General features: G+C 42.4%; 2 protein-coding genes across 6 annotated transcripts in view; one reads left to right on the forward strand and one right to left on the reverse strand.

Annotated features, from left to right (window-relative positions):
• The window catches only part of VEPH1 (ventricular zone expressed PH domain containing 1), a 128,616-nt gene that overhangs the window by 19,748 nt on the left and 86,397 nt on the right, over positions 1-22,471 (forward strand). For all 5 annotated transcript variants that reach the window (XM_077929841.1, XM_028731387.2, XM_028731388.2 and 2 more), the window contains exons 5-6: positions 16,061-16,227; positions 21,474-21,683. In XM_077929841.1, the coding sequence (XP_077785967.1) occupies positions 16,061-16,227; positions 21,474-21,683 (377 nt within the window). The remainder of the gene's footprint in view (positions 1-16,060; positions 16,228-21,473; positions 21,684-22,471) is intronic.
• On the reverse strand, positions 23-7,053 carry PTX3 (pentraxin 3). Its single transcript, XM_028731389.2, has 3 exons — positions 6,735-7,053; positions 5,754-6,296; positions 23-1,757 (listed from the first exon to the last, which is right to left on the reverse strand). Exons 1-3 carry the CDS (start codon positions 6,865-6,867, stop codon positions 1,138-1,140), a joined length of 1,296 nt encoding a protein of 431 aa, XP_028587222.2. The 5' UTR covers positions 6,868-7,053; the 3' UTR covers positions 23-1,137.

The raw sequence follows: 22,471 nt of genomic DNA on the forward strand, positions 1-22,471 counted from the left end.
ATAAAATTATAAGAAATGCCAGTCTGATAAAGGATTTTTATTTACAGTACAATTTTATAAAAAATAATTTCAATAATGTTAGTACAAAATCAATTTACAATATAGTACAGCTGTATCCATTCCAAACAAGAAAATTACAATTATCTGAATGCTAGGTTGGTTTCCAGTATAAATAATATCTTGGACACGGCACTAGCTTTATTAAGGTGTACATATCAGTTGCAACAAAAAACAAAACAAAACAGCAAACGTTACTTCAATACTCTTATATGGTACATCTGTAAAATTCACATTACTAATATAAAATCTACAAACAGGGGATATCCAGAAGACAGCATATTAGCTCTGCAGAAAAAGAGCTCCAGCCATTTGTTTGCATATATTTACTTAAGGAAAGTTATTGAGCCAAAATCTGTCCTCGGATTATCATGAATGACACCTATTTGCTATGAGTGAGAACAGCTTCTGCACAAAGGACTGTTATTACAACATAATTATTGAATAGGTTTGCAAACTACTTTTGATTATGTTTTAACTTTTGCTTGCTGAAACAACATTTCACCCACACCTCAATTTATTGCTGCATTCTTACAGTACTAACTTGTCATGAGACATATTTAAGAGCACATAGTATGGCTGCCATATGGAAGCCATTTTAAATTGTTCCTCATGGCAGCTGTTTCTGTGCCCCGGAGAATGAGGTTCCTTGTGGTGAGAAGGCCTCCCACTGACTTAGTAACTACTTGTTCTAGCAGCAGATAATGTCTGCTATCTTCTAACCGTCTCTCAGTGCTACTCATCCACTTACCCTCCCTCTGGCACAACTTTTTTCCTTCTTGGACTCAGAACAACAGAGGAAAGTGGGAAAATATTAGAGTGATGTAGTTGTAGCTGCTACAGTCACTTGGAGGCTTTTTGCCATGCTGAGCCTTATCCAAGGGTTCCTGTGTGGACTAGGCTGAAGTGGCACCTCATGAATTAAGCATTCCCACCCCACCCCCATATCACTGCTTGTCTATTGAGATATAAAGCAACTCCCCTGTGGAAGCTCTTTTGTATGACCAGTTCCTTAAACATTCAGGCTTCCTAGATTTTCTGCATTTGATGTCTTTACATGGACTTTTAAAGGGCATCTGTTCAGGGCCCCAAAACATACTGAGCTCCTCCATGAGGCAGAAGCTCTGTAACCCCCCACCCAACTAAGTTGCCACGAATGTTACAAGCCTCTTCTCCAGCTTGTCTTGTTATCTCTTTGCCACTGAGGACTCTGTTCCAAATATTAAAGCCAGTTATTTTCCCGGAGAAAGCTAAAGATTCATCGAGACTGCCTCCATCACAGCAGCGATTCTTTTCTTGGCCAATCTTCAAAATCCCACCATCTGGAACGATGTGGTTCTCAGCAATTTCTGTGGAGGCAGCCACCACCTTCCCGTTTGCCCACAGTGAAATACTTCCATTAACTGTGCTCCAAACGCCACAAAGGTGAATCCACCGTCCAGACGAGACGACATGTTGGGCCATGACCTTGTTTTTGTCATTGCTTACAGCAAGAACAGCTGAATCGTTGCTCAGATACAATTGAATTTCTTGGGGATTTATCTTTGTCCCATAGGAGAATACAATAGTTTTGTCTAGAATTTCCGTCACTTTAACCCATGTGCAGACAGTGAAGGAGTAGAGCACCATTGTGGAAGTTGGGTGAACACTCACATATATCTTTTTGGAGCGCATTGGGAATAAAAGGGCCATCTCACAACCTGCAAAAATAACGGAATGATGTTACCATCAACTAGTTAAGTTACAACCAAAGTAATTATATGAGTGCCATTCCTTAGGTAACCAAAATGGCACCATCCATACATCTCCATATCTACGACCTTGAATGACCTGGAATGCAACCCCAATGCAAACTGGGAGTTGCTTGTATGAAGTTCTGTTTGTTGGTTTAAAAAAAAAAAAAGGACATATATTCCACCACTGAATTTGGGGGATTTTAAAAATGGATTTTCACCAAAATTCCAGTTTGAAAGTTTTAGTTTTCCAAAACTAAGGTTCTTTTGAAAGCCCACAATAGAAGGAAGCAACATTTTAGGACAGACAGTGGAAGATGGAAAAGATTTATTGCAATTGTGGATTGTGTTCTTGACATTTTGATCAGTGCATCTTTTTTAAACGAGTGTCCATAAAACCTTTATAGGATCAGCACATCATTAGATGCTTTGTTTAGGGCACTTTTATTGTATGTTATTTCCTGTTTGAGATTACTTGTATTACACCAAATAAACAGTAGTATTACACAGAAAGAGTGTAATACCTCAAAAACCACATAGAAAAGGCACCTTGCAAATATCACCTTACAATGTTGAAAGTAGTCCTCAAGAACTGCATGTTATTTGATGGGATATAAGTGACCAAAGAACAAATTCAAAACAAAATGAGGGCTATTCTGGCCCCAACTATTCAAGCACTGATGGCCAAACTTGGCCCTCCAGCTGTTTTTGGACTACAACTCCCATCATCCCTAACTAACAGTACCAGTGGCCAGGAATGATGGGAATTGTAGCCCCCAAAAGCTGGAGGGCCAAGTTTGGCCATCAGTGTATTATGGGACTGGTGGTGGTCAGTCATAGAAGTGCTCTAATAAAGAGATCACAGGATTTTTTGGAGGGGACATATTATTGTATGAGCAATGAACTATGTATGAGCAATGAACATTTGTATGTCAAGTTCCTAGAGCTAAAATGCATTTTGAAACCACAGCTGTAATAACCGGGCCAGTCACGTGCTTTTGGCTTTGAGTGTGTTAACAACCTTTTGACCACTGAGAAGTGGGGCATTAGGACATGATTCTGTGGGGACTCTTCTTTACAGAGAACAGAGCTGTGTGAAGAGACATGGCTTTTTAATTAGCAGTATTTCTGGCTTTATTATCAAGGGGTAGCCAAAATTAAAACCAGCTTCATAAGACACCAGCAACAGTGTGATCAGAAAAACCCCTTAAGAGTCAGCCTGGCAGGAATCCACGATACACAAGAAATCAAAACCAGTTGTTGAAAACTCTTTTAGAAAAGATTTCCAGGGGGATCTGTGGGGTATTTCAAAAATACACTCTTCTTGTTCTTAATCATATTACGACTTTCCTTCCTCCTCCTATCAAAACATATGGAACGAAATTCTGTCTGTAGTCAGTCTGTTGTGAATTAAGAGCAGGTCCTGTGAATTCGGCTGAGTTATTCTGGACTTCACACTGACTTCATCAGTTGGGCAAAAATGCAGAAAGGAATCCAGCCAAAGTTAAGAGTTTTTATGTCCCGTTAATTTCTATGGGCTTGAAGCCAGGACTGCACATTGCAGCTGACATGCGGCTGCTGTAGAAAACAGAAATCCCGAATCTCCCCCTCCTCCTCCTTTCTCCTCTATAATGTCTAATAATGTGAAACATGTGTGACATCATTGCATTGTGAGTTCCCCCACCTCTCAAGCAGCGGCCAATGAAGTGGAGTGGGAGGAACCTTGCAAGGTGATGTTGCGTCATATATTTTGCGTTACCAAACGTTACAAAGGAGAAGGGAAGGGGGAGATACAGGATCGCCCTTAAAAAAGCAGGCACACATCAGCCATGCCATTTAGTTCCAGCGTAACTTTCCCATTGAAGTCCACAAGCGTTAAATGGGCTTACCTTTGGCTGGATCATACCTGTATGATTGTTACTCTTAAGTATAGTGAAAATGAGTGGTTTCACCTTTATTTCACAGCTGCAAAGGTTTGCAAAAGAAATGTTAGTCTGATGCCTCCTTCTTTAAGCAACTCAGAATGTTGATCCAGGGAAAAGTGAGCTGTTAATATCCATTTGTTAGCTCACCTGTTAAAATAATCAAAGGGCCAATAAGAATTTCTTAGAGGTCCTTAGGAATTGCTCTATTCAAAGTAGAAACTGGTGCGTGCAAAAATGCATTTTAACCACTATATTTTAATTTGGCCTTATATTTTGAAAGTCAGTGTGCACCAGTCTGTGCTACAGGGTACAGTACTTTCCCTGCACCCCACCCCTCCACCAAAATGTGCGCTCTCTCTCCCTCCCTCCCTCTCTCTCTCTCTCTCTCTCTCTCTCTCTCTCTCTCTCATAAATTAAAAAAACAAACACTTTTTCCTTATAGTCTTTTGTTTCTTGAATTTAAGAAGTTGCCTGTAGTTCTTGCAAACTTTCTCTTGAATGTGCAGGAGTCCATTCTCATCCTGCTGCTTTCTATCAATGAGTATAAAAGGAATATCTGTGCAGTGAGATTTTACCTATTTCGACTAATGAATGCACAACACATGGTATGGGTTTATTCAGCCATCTGTTTGCTTTTCGGTCCCACTGTAGTCAAATAAAACAAAAGAAACTTTTATGTTTCAGTTTCACAGGCAACTGATGCTTTGGAGGCCAGTGATTGGCACTGCCAACCAAAATCTGCAGTTGGCATCATTTACCCCACAGAGCTGCAGGCACCCTTGAACTGTGGTAAATGCTGGTTCTGTGTGGCTAGCTCTAAACGCAGGAGCCTTCCTCTCTATATTAACTTAGTATGATAAGTATCTTGATTTTTCCTTTAGTGGAATATTTCCTCCATTACTTCAGGAATTGATATTCATCTAGGTATTGCCTTAAAAATCCTTGTTGGGTTGTAAATAGGAGCAGAGAAGGATAAGTTCAAAAACTATTTTATGAAAATGGTTATTCTATTCATCGTAACATGAGTCATGACGTGCATAATGGTGACTTCTGCCCAAGCACTTGAATGGTGCTGGTATTTCAAAGAAAAGTTGCAGGGGAATTTTTGTGATGGATCGCTATGCAGTTGGGCTGCACAGGGTGAAAGCTATTCCGCTTTCCCGAACCCCTGTGGAGAATCTGTTTATGCCCTGAAGCATGAGAATTGATGAATAGCGTGTTGACATAATCGGTGAGCTCACGGGGTCAAGTTTTGTTCATAAATAGCCTCTGAGGAATGCTGCGAAGGAGGCAGCAGGTAGGTTGCTGGGAAGAGGAAGGAAAAGAAGGGACCGAAATGGAATGGAATAAGAAGTTTCTTTTTGTGGATTATTGTTCTTATTCTTGCAAACACGAGGGGAAGTCTGTAGCTGGAAGCCAGGAGTCAAGAAGACATTAAGGCCTTGGAAATGTGTAAGCTGTAAACCAGTACAGTGGTACCTCGGGTTAAGTACTTAATTCGTTCCGGAGGTCCGTTCTTAACCTGAAACTGTTCTTAACCTGAAGCACCAGTTTAGCTAATGGGGCCTCCTGCTGCTGCCACACCGACGGAGACCGATTTCTGTTCTTATCCTGAAGCAAAGTTTTTAACCTGAAGCACTATTTCTGGGTTAGCGGAGTGTGTAACTTGAAGCGTATGTAACCTGAAGTGTATGTAACCCAAGGTACCACTGTACAGGAGTCTTTCTGTTGGTCAAATATAGGAAACGATGTTGCCTTTCGCACCATCCAGTATTATGCTAGCTATAGTCTCCTTGTTAGGCATCCTGTAAATGGGTTTTACGCTGTGTGTTCGTGTTCTTTGGCTGCCATATTGTACAATCTGGGCATCTGCTAAACACAGTCTGCTCCCACACAACATGCCTTCATCTCAGGCTTCACAATAATGCTTCCCCTTGTATAATCAAAGCATGGATTGGCGCTATTTAACAAGAGTTGCTTAAACACAGTTGTTTGGGAACGGATGTGAAACTTATCAACTAACAATAGTTTAACTTACCAAATGGCAACAAGTGCTGTGTGGTCCTTTTCTGGGCTTCTTTCAGTTCAGCTTTGGTTTCCTGCAGTTCTTGCCATAGCGAATTCAGGATGGAACCGCCCCCACTTGCCATGTCTCTGGATCGGTCTCTCTGCAGAAAGCCCCTCTGCTGCGCATCCACCTCGGCTCCCCTCTGCCAAGTGTGCTCAATGTGACCCAGCCTGCTGGACATGTTTTGGCTCAGCTGCAGAATCTCTTTGAGGATCTTCCCTTCCGCAGATACATGAGGCACCCCGGGAAAGTCCTCAGTTTGCCTGCTGCTTTTTGCCAGCATCTGGCCCATTTGGCTGACGATTTGGGAGGCAGCTTTCTCTGTGGAAGTGGTGCACGTGCCAGCCAAGGTCTGCACTAACTGGAGCATCTCCCCTCTCACCGCTTGCAGCTCCACCTTAAGGATTTCATCGAGGGAGTGGAGCAGCATATTCTCTTTCATCTGGGAGTTCTCAAGCATGATGAAGAGTTTGTCCCATTCTGTGTGTTCTCGCTGGCAGTCGCACGAAATACCTAGAGCAGAATAAACACGGCGGCTGTTAAATCTATGTTTCTGTGCTGTGGGTTATTTTTTTCCTTGAGCAAAGTTGTCTTTGAAAGAAGTCTTTTGGAGCACACTGTTTTCGGTGTGCTTCAAAACTTCCCACTGCTTTCTTTCCCCAGAAGACAAGGGTATGACTTGTTCAAATAGTGCTGGTGGTGTTATGTGGCCAACCTTAGCATTGTAAAAGGGAACTAGAGAAAAGAACACAGGCGTCTGCCTTCTTTTACCTATAAAGGTCTTGTAATCACCATGCTTTTTTTTTTTTTGCTTTTTTTTTGGTTAGCTGGCTACAGCTTTTACAACAGTGAAAGCGTAAGAAACACGAACTCTGAATGTTCTTTCCTCCGCTGGCTACAGAAACAGCTAGCTTGCAAGACTGAGACGAAATAGGCAAAAGAACTACTTACTTTCTTCCGTTGCAGGAATTACACTTTCAACTTCATTGTCAAAATTGAAGAAAAAGAGGTCATCATACTCATCCTGGTTCTGACTAGTTGAGGGAGACCAGAGAGCAAAAAACAGGATCACAAAGGAAAGCATTTCTTTGAATTAGGATTCCCCAGCTGTTTCCTTGAAAGTCTCAGCCTGTCCCTGAATGAAAAGGTCTCTAATAAGAAACCGAGCAGAGATGATTCTAAGAGAGGGAGTTGCAGAAAGCCCTTAAATAATACTCTGAGAGTGCCTGAACCTGAATGAATGAGTAATGCTAGTGCTAGTGCTGTAATCGGAGTGCTTCTGGTTATTATTAATTTTTTTTTTTTTTTTTTGGATGGGAGTTGTGGGGAGGAGAAGGGGTGGGGGGTGGGAGGTTGCACAATCCTGAACCTTAAAAGTTTGAAATGTGGCTGGATTACCTAGCAGTGTGAAGGGAGAAATCATGGGGAAAACTCCTATTACAAATTGCAAAGCTCCTTGGAGACTAGTTTTTCTTGAAAAATATTCTGAAGGATGAAAAGCCAAGAAAACAAATAAACTGTGAATTTGCTGAAATGAAGAGAGACTGGAATTTCAAGCTATGGTTCGAAAACATTTTAGAGTACATTCCAAGTTACAATCCTTTTTTTTTTTTTTTTTTAAAAAAGAAGATTTTGCATAACTTTGAAGTTTCCCAAATTGAAGTGTACTGGGTTGGTTTTTTTAATGCAGTAATTTAAATATATCTTAATCATAATCATAATCAGTGATACATTGGGTTGGACTAGGACCCCTTTTTCTATATGAAATTGCAGCTGCTCACTTGTATAGAAGATTAATAATAATAATAATAATAATAATAATAATAATAATAATAATAATTACTACTTACACCTCACCTATCTGACTGGGTTGTCCCAGCCATGATCACCAATTGAACATATTCTACACCCCCCCTAAGACTGGCAATCAGCTGTCCATCATACGATCATGAAATCATAGACTTCTAGAGTTGGAAAGGATCCTGACGACCATCTCACCCAACCCCCTGCAATGCAAGAATATGTTGCTATTCCATAGGGGGATCAAATCTTCAACCTTGGTGTTATCAGTCCATGTTCTAACCAACTGAGCTATCCAGGCTCCCAAATCATGGATAAACTGGGAACTAGGATGGGCTGCTGCTAACAAAGTTCCAGGCGCTGGATGTGTTCCTCTCCTCACCACCCTTGCCAGCAGCATTCATTTCTGCATGCTGATCTTCCTTGAGAAGACTTGCTCAAGGAAGCCTTGACATCTACCCACAGAGATGCCTTGCTGGACCTAGGCAGTAGTCTGCAGGTGCCTTTAGATTATAACCCTGATTTTGCTGACACAGCAGCCCTGCAAGATGGATCACAGGGCTTTCTAGTTTGCAGGTGGAATGCTTAGGCTCTAAGATGTCCCTTGTTAAAGGGCACCCTCAATCTAGGTACCTGATTAAGCTGGAATTTGGGGAACAGAAATTCAAAATGTATGATCAAAGTGAACATTTGATCCACTATACTAGAACTATTCAAGGAGGGGAGCCTTCTCTAGAGACTGAAACTGTTTGTGACAGCTTCCAATTTATACTTAGTCACCTGTATGATATATTAGTCTACTGAACTTTAAAAGAAGCCATGTCCATTCAATGAGAATCAGGATATCCCTGCTAGAAAGCAGTGGCAAACTTAGGGGCTCTCAAATTTCAGAAGCGCCCTGCGTGGCACTAGAATTTGGCACCCCCCCCCCCAACCTCTTGAGCTCCATTCTACAGCATTGCTTTAGCTGCCCTGCAGTGTGACACCCAATGTGACCGGTTGCGCTACCCTAAATCCACTTCTGCAGAAAGGTGCACAGTCGTACTTATGGAAAGACTGAAGTGGGAACTGATGACCCATTGTCTTTAATGACTCATACCGCTGAGGCTGGAGAACTAGATGTGAGAGGAGTTGTGTGGTTTACACACATGCAAAATACAGACCCAAGCTGCCACCCGCCCTCTCTCAGTAATGTTCAATAAAATAAAATATGCAAAACGATACTACTGTGCTGAAGATTTTCCTGCCCCTGCAGGCACAACCACCAATGAAGAAGAGGCCGGGGGGGGGGGAGCTTGCAGTATAGTGATGACAAGTTACGTGTTCAGTAGACATTACTGGAAGGCAGAGAGAGGATCAGAAGATATGAGGCTGCTGTTTTTGAGTCGTTGCATGGCTTCTAGCCTGCGTAGCTTTGGCTCAGCGTACATTATTACAGGCCCATGTAAATACAGCCATTCTCCAACTATGCAGAACTGTGCCATTTAGCTAACATATGAATTGGCCTCCAGATCTGCCAGTCAGGGTTTTCATATGTGGAAATGTTCATTGATTTCCTCCTACTTTGTTCTTTATGAATTGGCTGTGGTTTCTGTGTATCTGTAAGCTGCATTGTGCACAGTCTTTTGTGGAATAGGGGAATACAATTTAAGAAGGATATTGATCAGCTGGATCATGTGCAGAGGAGGGCAACCCAGATGATCAAGGGTCTGGAAACCGAGCCTTATGAAGAACGGTTGAGGGAGTTGGGTATGTTTAGCCTGGAGGAGAGGAGACTGAGAGCAGATATAATAGCTATCCTCAAGTGTCCAAAGGGCTGTCACATGGAAGATGGAGCAAGCTGGTTTTCTCCTACTCCAGAGGCTAGGACCTGAACCAATGGCTTCAAGTTACAATAAATGAGATTCCGACTAAACATCAGGAAGAACTTCCTGACAGCAAGAGCTGTTTGACAGTGGAACAGACTCCCACGAGAGGTGGTGGACTTTCCTTCCTTGGAGGTTTTTAAGCAGAGGTTGGATGGCCGTCAGTCATGGATGATCTAGTTGAGATTCCTGCATTGCAGGGGGTTGGACTAGATGACCCTCAGTTTCTCTTCCCACTCTACAATTCTACAATTCTATAATCATCATCACAGGATACATGCTGCCTACTGAGTGGGAATGTTTTGTTCTCTAGCAAAAATACATGGGTTATAACCGTTAGCTCTACTCGGAACAGACCCATTTAAATGAATGGACTTAAGTTAGTGATGTCCAGTATTTTCAGTGGGGCTGTGCCGATTAAAAATAACACTGAATATGAACCCATGAGTGCAATATATATATGCTCCTTGTTTCACTTTTGAATTGTGCAAAGAGACGAGGAACATAATGCATAGTTCTGAGAAAGATAGAAATCTAAAGTGAGAAGCTGCCCCAAAGTACCTTTGCTCACCTTTTAGAAGAGCCATAGGATTAAAGGGTAGCTAGGGGCTCTCAATTGCAGGAAAGAGCCTCCACGTTTACAGCATGGTCTCCCTTCAGACCTTCGCTCAACACTTGGAGATCGGAGAGCGGGATGCAGAACTGGGCAGTTGTGCGCAGTGTTGGGCGTGGAGCCATCAGCACAACTCTTTAATTATCTGGCGTCCCCTCACATGGATAACGTATGAAACAGGCTCCAAAAGACCTAGCAGTTCCCTGTAGGTATCTAGCCATTTCTGTTACAAAACTGAGTTCTTTCCAACTGTGGCCTCATGGTTTCATAATTCACGAACATGATATGGGTGACTGCTTTGCCAGAACCTTTATCAATGTCGATCATCTATGCTGTGACTGATAAACATCTTGCCAGAATACACAGTAGTGGTAGTATGTCGGGTCAACAACAGGGCAAGATTTGGTCATCTGAAAGTACTTTGTACATAGCAGCATCAAGAGCTTCCAAAAGATGGGCTAGGGGAGCAAGAGATGCTTCCTTTTTATCTTCATAATTCATGCCAAACAATTCCCCCCCGGAAGAATCCATTGGCCAACTTTTCCCTCACACCTTTTAATTCACAAGGACTCAACTGCATTCCAAGGTTTATATCTGAAGGCACCTCTGGATTTAAGAATGAACATCTGCTCACATCCTTTTTAAAAAAAGAAGAAGTCAATTTGGAAATCCCAGGTTCAAGCTCACTTCTTTTCTATTAGTAGTAAGTATGAAATATATCATTAGCTCCAAATCACTATGGAGGCTTAACAAACATGGGTGAGTAATGTTGATGTCAGGCTTCTTATCCCAGCGAGCCCCTCTGGAATTATTCTAGTATTGTGAAGAAAAATTGGATACCTAATTTTGATAGTTAAAACAGGAGTGGACTGGTTCATGGAGGCCTGATAAGTTAAGGCATAGATCTCTTTCATTAAAACACAAAACCCAGTAGGAGTGTTGGTTCTGCTGTCTCACTGGGAGCTTACTTAATCGGAGGCATCCTTCATCTGGTCCAGTCACTGCGTTGGCAATAGTGACTGACTTGCTGTGAAGCGGGGAAAAGTTGTGCGATAGCTATCAGGCCTATGAGGAAATCCTTCCCGATCTGCTGCTGACTCAGACATTCCTAGACTTAAAAGACTGATGATGCTGTTCGTTTTCCCATGGGGGCATGGATCCAAAGTGGAAGAGGACAAGGGTGAGAAGTTACTCGTCATGCAGTGCAAATTTCTTCAGAATGATGCAGTGTGCACAATTTTCTTTGTAACAGATGATTGATGTAGGGTGTACACGAAATATCTAAAGCAGGCATTTGAATCATAGTTAGGAACATGGTCCAGCATCCTGTTTCTAATGGTGGCCACCAGCTAGAGTTTTCCAGGAATCTGGCAAGCAAAGCATGAAGGCAATCTCCTTCCTTCTCTATCTGGCACCTGACAACTGACATTCATGGCTACCTTGGCTGTGAGTTCTGGGAGACCTGCTCCCTGCTTTTCTGGCCTTTTCCTTCTTGGCCATGGAGGGTGTGGCCCTGATTGACTCCAACTACACAAGCCAAGGCTGTTGAAGAGGCCAGATACCATCTTTGTTGTCTCTTAGTGGAGACCCAGGTCATCAAGCCTGAGCTTCCACAGCCATCCCCACCATGAACTGGTATTGGCAGGATTGGCCGCAACAGCAGCAAATATGTTCTACACTTATGACAGTGTATTATTCTCTTGCTAACTATGTTGTTTTAAATGTGCATTTCATATTTGATTTCCCTCAGTAACGTTTTCTTTTTAAATGTTGAAGATAATTTGTTTTAGTTAACTTTGCTGCATTAAATACAGTGGTGCCTCGCAAGACGAAATTAATCCGTTCCGCGAGTCTCTTCGTTTTGCGGTTTTTCCGTCTTGCGAAGCACGGCTATTAGCGGCTTAGCGGCTTTAAGAAAAAGGAAACAAACTCACAAGAATTCGCAAGACGTTTCGTCTTGCGAAGCAAGCCCATAGGGAAATTCGTCTTGCGGAACGACTCAAAAAATGGAAAAGCCTTTCGTCTAGCGAGTTTTTCGTCTTGTGAGGCATTCGTCTTGTGGGGCACCACTGTATGCATTCCGTAGTTGACCTTTGTAATATTTAATTTTGAAATCTTCAAGGTAATACTTTAGTTTCCTATTAATTGTGTTGGTTTGAATGTATACTTTATATTTAACTTTCTTCATTAATGTTTTACTCTGGATTGTTTTATTTGATGCTTTAATGTAGGTTGTTAACCGCTTTGAGATTTTTCTTTTTAAAAAATAAACCAGTAAAGGAATGCAAACAACAAAAACTGCCTCTGAATGTGGAAGTACTACTTAGATACCCTTCTCAATGTGTTATATTTCATTCTAATCATCTGGTGAATGAGCTGTGTCAGGTTTCTAGGAACAGACACCATCTCGAAGAAACACATTCTTGAGCTGCTGATCACCACTGACCCCAAAATGAACATAGGGTGTAATTCACCATCATGCTATTATGATTGGTCTGTCAGTGCAAGCATTTCTGGTTGTCAGATGAAATGATCTTCTGCCACCTCCAAGAGCTTCATGACCCCCAAGAGCTAATATGGGAGAGAAGCTGGGAGGAGGGGCTATTGTGCTAGTGGGACTCGATATGCTGGCTCCTGCTGGTGCAACTGTTTCAGGGATGCCCAAACTTTTTTCAAAGAGAGCCAGATTTGATGACGTGAACATGTCTGAGTTGTTGAGCTTCTTTTAGGATTGAAGTTGTTCAGCTTTTTTTGGATTTTACACCCCGAAACAGACTTTGGATATGCCTGGTTTAGTTGAATCTGTCCTGTGGAATCCATGTCCCTTTGCTAATAGGAGCATATTCACCCAGTGCTTTTCAAGCTGCACTGGCTCCCAGTGGAATACAGGGTCAGATTTAAGGTGCTGCTTTTGACCTTTAAAGCCCTTCGCGGCCTAGGACCCTCGTACCTACGGGACCGCCTCTCCTGGTATGCCCCACGGAGAGCCTCAAGGTCCATAAATAACAACACCCTAGTGGTCCCAGGCCCTAAGGAAGTTAGATTGGCTTCAACCAGAGCCAGGGCCTTTTCAACTCTGGCCCCGGCCTGGTGGAACGCTCTGACTCATGAGACCAGGGCCCTGCAGGATCTGATTTCTTTCCGCAGGGCCTGTAAGACAGAGTTGTTCCGCCTGGCCTTTGGCTTGGAGCCAATTTGATTCCCTCCCTCCCTCCCTCTCTTTCTTTTTTTCCCCCTTCTCCTCCTGCAATGAGGCTACATTTTAATATTTTAATGTTCCATTATTTTAATGTTGTATTTTATTTTTGTTTTTAAGTTGTAATCATTCTTCTTGTTTTTTTTATTGCTTGTAAGCCGCTCTGAGCCCGGCCTTGGTTATTAATAGGGCTAGAAAAAGGGGGCCGGGGGCCGGTACTCTACTAATGCATCCCATCAGTGCAGGATTTCTGCTTGTCCAAATAGACTTTTCCCCTTCTCTTCCCCCTGCACATCTCCTTGCCCTCCCAAAATCTGCTCCAGAGGGTTGAGGGAGCCCCTAGAATAGATTTACGGGAGGGAGAAGAGAGGGGAAATATTTTGTTATGCAAGCAGAAATCCTTGCATTAGCACTACATTGGTTGCCTTAGCACTACATTGAATTCTACTCTATAATTCTAAACTTATGCCAGCAATGTATGTCACTGTGTTTCATGCACAAAAATGACAAGGGACAAATCTGCCACTTGTAACTGCCTGCTGGGGTGCTGCTGTTATTTAAATTTAATTTTAGGAAGGCGCTGCAGCTTGCCATTACAGCTTGCAGGCTTGAAGAACACAACATTCCCCTCTTGAGATATTGTGGTTTAGTATCTGTTTAATGAGAAATTGAAGTGTTTGCCATGGGTCCCAGGCACAGAGCCTCATGGTGCAATTCTTTGCATGCTTACTCAGAAGTCCCGAGTTCAGTGAGGCTTACACCCAAATAAGTGGGTATAGGATTGCAGCCTCAGTGAAGCAATCAAAGCAGACTACTTGAACTGTTCCCAGTGTGTCCCAGGCCATATTCCAGAAGAAACAGCTGATGGAGAAGACATGCTATCAGCATTTGACATTAACATCTAAGCAATGCAAAATGTTGAAAAGGCACTTTAGGCATCTCTTGCAATAGCACCTTAGTTGAAAAGGTTTTCAACTACTAGCATTAGGACTGAGGCAGGCACAAACATTTCATTGAAGGAGGGATAGTCAAGATCTGATTCCATATCAGTTCTTTAGGCGTTTCCAAAAAACATTTGAAGATTTTCGATTTAAATTATGTACATATTACATGTGTACTTTCCCTGAAATTTCTAAATTTCTAAATTTATGTATTCTTCTCACTGCATTTCCCCCTCAAATACACATTTTCCCCTTAAAACACACATTTTGGATGGCAGATAAAGCTGGTCGAATACGCTGAAATGGCTAAATTGACACACAGAATTCACAATCAGGAGGAGACAAAGTACCAAAAAGAATGGAGTAAATTTATTGTTTATATAAGTGAGAACGGTACAAATAGGAAAACGTTGGCAGGATTGAAGTAAATCTTATGTCATGGTGTAATTTTTAATTAAAGAAACTGTGAAGTATAGATTGGAATAGGAAAACTTGTGGAAGGGAAGGACGGAAGTCAACGGCTCTATGGAGCATAACGTAGGATATATGTAATAAGACATGATGTTTTTGTTGGTTGGTGTTGGTGTTCTTAAATCTCAATAAAACCATTTAAAAAACAACAACAACACACATTTTGGTGTGTTGTCTTTTTTGAACCAAAACTGCTTTACAAACTTTGGAAAAGTGTGCAGTCCAACCGATAGTTGCATTTCAATACACGTGCAAGTTTGGGAGCAGTGAATTGTTTTAAAATGCAAACCAAATAAATTTCTCCTTCATCCATAAAGCTAACTCTGATTTGGTCCTGACTTACAGTATAGACTTTTAGAACAGTTGTGATTTAATTGTTGGAGATGTCGAACTATACATATGGCATTCCAGATGCAGGTAATTACAGGGTGAAGGAATGTCCTAACAGCTGATGTTTCTACTAAACAGCCTGAAACTCTGCTATCATGCAACTGATGAGTGACCTGGTTGTCTTCCACATTAAGAGAGTGAGCAAATTTAAATGAAAAAAAGCATAGGAGATCGGCATACACATTTTTTTGCTGGAAAGTGAATCCATAGGGGCTTTCAGTATGTTTAGAAGATTTAGAGAGTGAAACCATGTAATATAGTGATAGGCAGATGTTTCCCATATGCTGTCAGCATGGAACTTCAATCACTCCAGGCCCAGCTTGTACAATGTTTCATGTTATAGATTTCTCTGTGAAGCCTGGCTTCAAATTAAATTGTGCACGCACATCTTCAAACACACTCTTCAAAACTGTGTGTGAGAATATTTTTTTTTGTCCTGGTTGTTCTCTTTCATTTTCCATGCTTGAGCAACTCCCTAGTCCCCAGAAATTGCATCCTAACTGGTTGTATTTCAGTTTACCTTTTTACTAATTTTATACTTTTAAAAACCAAATATTGTTTCCAGACCTCCTTTTAATTTGGTTTTCTTTAAAAAAAGAATCCAACAAATGGGGATGGGGTAGCTAAAATGCATTGGCTTGTCTTCCTTTTCATGCTTGTTTAGCAGTAACCTTTGCAGTGGTTTAGTGCTCAATTAAATATCGATATATTTTTTCAAAAATTTAAGCAGCTTGCTTTTATGCACAAGGCCATGTTGCCTCGCTTAGCCGCATTCCACATTAGATAATGTTTTGATTTCTTGATGCAATATGTATTTTCCTTTTGTTGTGCCATATGTTTTGACACAAACACCAGTTTTCACAAATCTCCTCCCCCCCCCCCCCCCGAAATCATGGGTAATAAAATGCCAATTCCATTATTACTTTATCTCTTCGTTATGAAGGGAGAGACTTGCTGGCAAGAAAGACCAATACATTCTTTCATTCTCGTTTTCTCGACAGGGAATGCAATGTTGCTACGCGTATTACCCTGCTTGTATGAAAAGCAGTCGCAGCCAATTAACAGCCACCTGAATGATCTGGTAGCGCTGATGTCTCATTTGGAGCAGCCTGAACAGCAGCACCTTTTACGGCTTTTGCTTATAGTTGCAAAGAAAAAACAACCAGAGGTAACACTTATTAATTTATATTTTTCCAGCTTAGTGTATGTGGCTGTTCTTTCAAGGGAGTCTGTAATTTAAATACCTTTTCAGCACAATCAAGTTTCCCATGTTATTAGGCCCTCCTCCAAAGAAGCAGACACAAAGATTCTGTTTGCCCGTTCAATGTATTTGTTAAGTTGTGGGAGAACATATCAGACGACACAGCGATTCTTCAAACAGCTCTTGTTTATTCACAGGCCAGAACAGAACAGAACTGAACTGAACTGAAAGGTTCAGCCAGCCTGCTTATATAGAGCTCCACTAGAACGCAACAGTAACCATTTTCTGTAACTATCCAATCACTGAACGTCACTTTCGATCCCTTATTTGCATATGTGGCCCAGGGTGAGAACTTCAGTACATAACAGTATTTCCTTTCAAGTAGTGCCCCTTGAACCCTAAACTTTCATTTAGACTTTGCTGAGTTTACAAACAGTTTAGAGATTAGGCACAAAGAGGGGGAAGTAGGAAAATGCACTCTCTCTGGCAGAATTGCAGCTCACTGCACACACCCTGTGACTATGTCCTCACACTGAGAGTGCTGAAATTTTGCACACTGGCGTAAACCCTCCCTCTCTCCAGGACTTCACTCCAGTGTGGTAAATACTAGGTGATGCTGCGTTTACTCAGCCTGTTCGCTGCTTGTAATTATCTGTCCAGCTGTAACACTTATTTTGTGCACCTGAGACTATGCACACAAACGTAAACAGATGGCCTTAGAATGGAGTTTGTGAACTTACAGCCCTGCAGATGTTGCTGGACTACAGTTCCAGCCATCCCTGACCATTGAGCATGCTGGCTAGGGCTGATGGGAGTCGGGATCCCACAACATCTGGAGCACCATAGGTAAAGGACCCCTGACCATTAGGTCCAGTCGTGGCTGATTCTGGGGTTGCAGCTCTCATCTCGCTTTATTGGTCGAGGGAGCCGGCGTACAGCTTCCGGGTCATGTGGCCAGCATGACTAAGCCGCTTCTGGCGAACCAGAGCAGCGCACGGAAACACCGTTTACCTTCCCGCTGGAGCGGTATCTATTTATCTACTTGCACTTTGATGTGCTTTCGAACTGCTAGGTTGGCAGGAGCAGGGACCAAGCAATGGGAGCTCACCCCGTCGCAGGGATTCGAACCGCCGACCTTCTGATTGGCAAGTCCTAGGCTCTGTGGTTTAACCCACAGCACCACCCGCGTCCTAGCCCTGACTTAGAAGGGTATAAATCATGGGTAGGCAAACTAAGGCCCGGGGGTCGGATCCGGCCCAATCGCCTTCTAAATCCGGCCCACGGACAGTCTGGGAATCAGCGTGTTTTTACATGAATAGAATGTGTGCTTTTATTTAAAATGTATCTCTGGGTTATTTGTGGAGAATAGGAATTTGTTCATATTCCACCCCCCCCCCCAATATAATCTGGTCCCCCACAAGGTCTGAGGGACAGTTGACCGGCCCCGTGCTGAAAAAGTTTGCTAACCCCTGGTATAAATGGATCCTTGCCCTGGTGGCAGAGTTGGCTATAAAGCCGTTTCTCGCTTTGAAACCGCATAAGCCCTTGAAAAATTGAAGCAGTAAAAGCTCTTTTTTGCTTTATTAATCTGAGGAAGGGGTGTGTGTGTGTGTGTGTGTGTGTGTGTGTATAACATATTTATTTATGCAGAAGTATAACTAAATTTAGATGCATTTGCATAACCTCAAACAACTACATATATTTACATATGTTTATGACAATACTAATTGCATCTTTATAATGCCCATCTGCAGCATCCTGCACTGAGTCAGAGGTAGGCAGTATAATTCTACAAAAATAAAGGCTTTCCATTCATTTAGTTCTTGCAAGTCGACGAACTGCAGTAAGTATGAATTTGCAGAAGAGAGTTGGGTTCAATAAATTCTACCAAATAAATTGTCACTGGTTTCCAAAATGTTATTGGCCTGATGAGTGACGTTGTGGATCGAGGGCCCGACCCCCGCTATGTGAAATAAACACACAAGGACACGTTAATGGGCAAGAAAAGGCCACAACTTTATTGATTACAGCAGTGAAAAGGTATTGGCTTAGGCATTGGATGACTATAGGAGGTGGGTTTATTCAACAGTAGGTGGAGCCTGTTGATGCCAATCCAACTATAGGCTCACCCCTGATGTCACCGAGGGTCGTGCCATGGCCTCCCGCCAAGCAGGCATCGGACGGAATACACGACCGCCAGATTCCTTTAACGGAATAACCCACGGTAGATAGCATAGGCGATGGCCACACCTAGCCCTTGACACACATGAATCCAATGCCTAACCTACCCACCAATACCACAAAAGTTGTGACGATTGCTACGAGGTAGGCGAAAAAACCAAAAAGCCTAATGCCAAATGGAAAAATTCCTACCAGGCCCCCCAGACAACCGGGGCGACCAACCTAAGGTCCATAGCAAGGCCAAAAACCTAGACCCTGAGCTAAATGGGAGTGGAGGGTGGGTGACTCGCTGCGGGACGACGACGACTGAGGAGGAGGCGGAGCTGGCCCCGCAGCATTAAGCTGCTAAACACGCCCCCCGGAGACACCTGGTTGGCTGCCTCCGGTGGGCGTGGGCGCCCGCCAGGTGAGGAGGGGCGGGGGCTAAGGCCCCCGGCCAGGAAGCGGAGCTCGGGCTCCCGCCCACAACCACTCCCCTCTCTTCCAGGGAGGAGAGTCTTTATCGAAATCAGTGTTAATGGAGAATTGATCCAATTAGGTCCTTCAGTGGATCAGAAGAGATTTAATGGGATGTGCGTAAAAGTATCAGAATGATCAAGATTGACTTTGTTGCCTTCCAATTTGAGGAGAAAAGGGGCATAAGGGAGTAAGCATGCCTGTCATAATCAATCCATCTTCTGATTAAAGCTTCTTAATATTTTATGAATTCCTTACTCAGTTACTGTAGTTCAATCTAAAGGTGTTTTTAAAAGGCTTCAGTAGTTTTTAGAACGAGATTACAGTGAAAATTTGCCCGAATTTGAAGAAGGAAAAAACACACACAACAGAAACATTGAATGTTTCAGATATGGTTCACAAGGATGTTTATGAGATATAGGAATTATAACAAGCTTCAAGGATACCTAGTTTGCAGAGTATAAATTTCAGCGGTCTTTGTAAAAATAAGAAAAACTGCAACAGCCAGGAATTTAATATCCAACTTTCAGTACGTACAAGGGAACCTTCTCAAAATATATAGTTGCAGAGGAAATATAACTCCTCCTATAAAATAGACTTTCCAGCCTGATGAGGCCCATTTTAGCCTTTGTTTGGAGCCTAGGTCATGTGACACCTTTTCAACATAATCTCCATTCTCTTGTTAATGTCTGTTTGCGACACTACAGGGACTGTTTGGGATCTGCTCTGTAAAAATGTCACCTGACATTTCAAAAAAACAAAACAAAAATCCACCATCAAGCAATTTAAAATTTGAAGCAGCTGTATGGTATAGCATATAAGGAGCTGGACTTAGACAAGGAGATCTAGATTCATTCAGAAGCTAATTGGAACTTTAGGCACCTTACCATATTTTAGCCTAGCCTACTTCTCAGGGCTGCTGTGAGGATGGAATCTAACAGTTACCTCTATGTTTCAGGATCTAGCAACAAAGGTCTTTTAAGAAAAAAGGAAGATGTTTGGACCTTTGATTTTGCAGAAGTCTTACATACAAAACCATGTTATTACATTGCCAGAATTGTGGGATGTGAAACACAAGAGCAGTCTAGTACAACATTCCTAGAGTGAACATGTTTACACATGGGGAGGAATGTTTGTCCAGCCAGCAGGTAAACTTCCTGTTTCCTTCTGGGCTGGGACAGACTTCCTCTGCATGTGACTAGAGGTGGGTGTGGCCTCACCTGTGCAGGTAACGACAAAAGCACAGGGCAGGGCAGCCATCTCTCTCTCTTTGACTACATGCATCAAAGAAGCAACACCTGCTTAGCCAAAGATGCTCTCTTGGCTTCCTAAGAGAGGACATTATGAGATAGTTTCCAGGTATATGTTACCTATCTAAGCTAAGTCTGCCTTCTGGGATCTGATTGTGAACAGAATCTGAGTAAACTCTTTTTATACTTTTATAGAAGACTGTGTCGTGTCTTATCTTTTATGAGGGAATAAGAGGAAAATACCAGAACAATTATTATAGAGGCTTTAGTGAGCCTGAGCGAACGCATCCGCTGTGAATTTAAAAAGGGGAATGTTACTCTGCTAAATTGGGAGCTTGTTGACACAAGTTGGAAAGGCTATAATCAAACAATATATCCTCTCCTGCATCCCTGAACATTCCCACAAGAATAGTTCCATCAAGGCATTCCAAGTTTCCATACTTTGATTACATTTCTTGGGCCATCAGATGAACAGTGCTGCCCTTTTATTGCAAATATAGCCTGGTTTGCACTATCATTCTTGGCTTCAAATAATACGGTTTATTAAGACAGGAGCAAGTATCTGGACTGGGCACTCTCCTCCTCCCTCCATCATACTTCTTTTCCTGATTGGTTAACGAGCAGTCCAGAGCAATACATAACAGTGACCTCTATCTTATTCCAAGCCAGGTTCTTTGTGTTGATCCCAGAGTACAACAGGAGGAAGGGAGAAGGCAGGGAAGCTTGACTGGTGCTGATGCTTCTTCCCAGCTTCATATGCCATGATTTATGAAGCCTCAAATGATTGTCCAAGCCAGGCCAATGTGTCCTGTTTTTACAGTGGTATGGTGCTTATTTCTCATATTGCCAAGGTTCTTAGTCCTTGCCCTTGTGAATCTATGTCCTTTCATTGCGGCGTATGGACTGACACTGATTTAAGCCAGCTCAGAGTCTGGCTCCTTAATTTCATTCTTTGCTCTAGGCATCAGACCTAGGTTTTTAAGGATTCCTTGGGGACCATGGGATTTTCTGTTATTCCTTCATTTACTGTGTCATCGGATAATTCCAACTTCTTTTAAATCAATAAAACTTCATACTAGTCTAAGGGGAGAAACTTGAGAATTTTCTATGTTTTTCTTCTTCTTCTTTTAAACACACCAAAGGATTTCCTTAATTATGAAATGCTACATCTATGAATGTATAACCTCAGGCAGCAGCCTACTCCATATGCCTTGTGCTGAGCTGAACTTGCAATGACTTCTTGGATAATTCTATATAAGGAGAATAATACGCAGAACGTTTTTGAAAAATTAACATTTCTATTTCCTTCTGCCTCTTTCTTTTTAGGTGCTCAAAGAATGTATCCCTGCTCTCACTGGTCACCTAAGAGATCCCCATCACAATGACCTCATCCTAAATATACTGATAGAAATATCGGACTATGAACCAGAAGTATTGACCAATTTGCTTCCAATACTGAAGGAGATTGGGGAGAGTTTCCCAAGTCTGATTGGACAAACTGCCAAGATCTATGGAGCGGTTGGACATGTTGATGAGGTATGGAAACCGTTATGTGCCAGGAATAAATTTTCATAAACTTATTACCTATAGTGTTACTGGCCAGCAGTCAGAACTTAAGGGTAAATCTGTCACCAGCTACCAAGAGAATATGGGAACTGAGAGCAAAGGCAAACTGAGTGGTGTCTACTTTGAACATATTTTAAGGAATAGTCCTCTGGCCTTCATAATGATGGGCTGGGGGATAGTTTGAGGTGATCTACTTAATAAAGCCTCTCTGGAGGAACACAGTGGACCAAAAACCCCTGTGGGATACATTTTCATGAGTTTCTCCTGAGACAGAATTCTGTGGTCATGGGCTGCTTCTGTTCAGTAACTATTTTGGGGTGGAATTCTGTCACATACCAGCGAATTCAGGTTGCACAGTGAAAGCTGATTGGAAGCCATAGCTGTCAACTTTCAGATTTGAAAATAAGGGATCAGCAGCCTCGAAAATAAGGGATCAGCAGCCTCACCTGTCCTGGGGACAGTCTACGGGATATCTAACAATCCGGGATAGCAGCGGGAAGCAGCGCTGGAATAAGGGAATTTCCCGCAAATAAAGGGAAGGTTGACCACTATGCTGGAGGCGTGGCTCTCTCCACTGCCTGACAAAGAGCTACTTCTCAGCAGCATCGGAGGCTACCTGTATTCTTCTGCCCCCCCCCCCTTTCAATGGCAGTCCCCTGACAGTATGTTTCCATTCCACATCAGTATATGAGAAGTACACTGTTGTTGTGGATAAGAAATCATATTATGAGGGTTCCCCGCCCCTTACAGTCTGTCTC

Source organism: Podarcis muralis, chromosome 6 (genome assembly GCF_964188315.1).
Source record: "Podarcis muralis chromosome 6, rPodMur119.hap1.1, whole genome shotgun sequence".
Lineage (NCBI taxonomy): Eukaryota > Metazoa > Chordata > Lepidosauria > Squamata > Lacertidae > Podarcis > Podarcis muralis.

Bases quoted from the DNA above. Each gene is read 5' to 3' on its own strand.
- PTX3 (XM_028731389.2), bottom strand. From the start codon at position 6,867: ATGCTTTCCTTTGTGATCCTGTTTTTTGCTCTCTGGTCTCCCTCAACT. The intron at 6,297-6,734 runs GTAAGTAGTTCT...ATTCTGCTCTAG, and splicing joins AATTCCTGCAACGGAAGAAA to GTATTTCGTGCGACTGCCAG. The intron at 1,758-5,753 runs GTAAGTTAAACT...TTATTTTTGCAG, and splicing joins ACAGCACTTGTTGCCATTTG to GTTGTGAGATGGCCCTTTTA.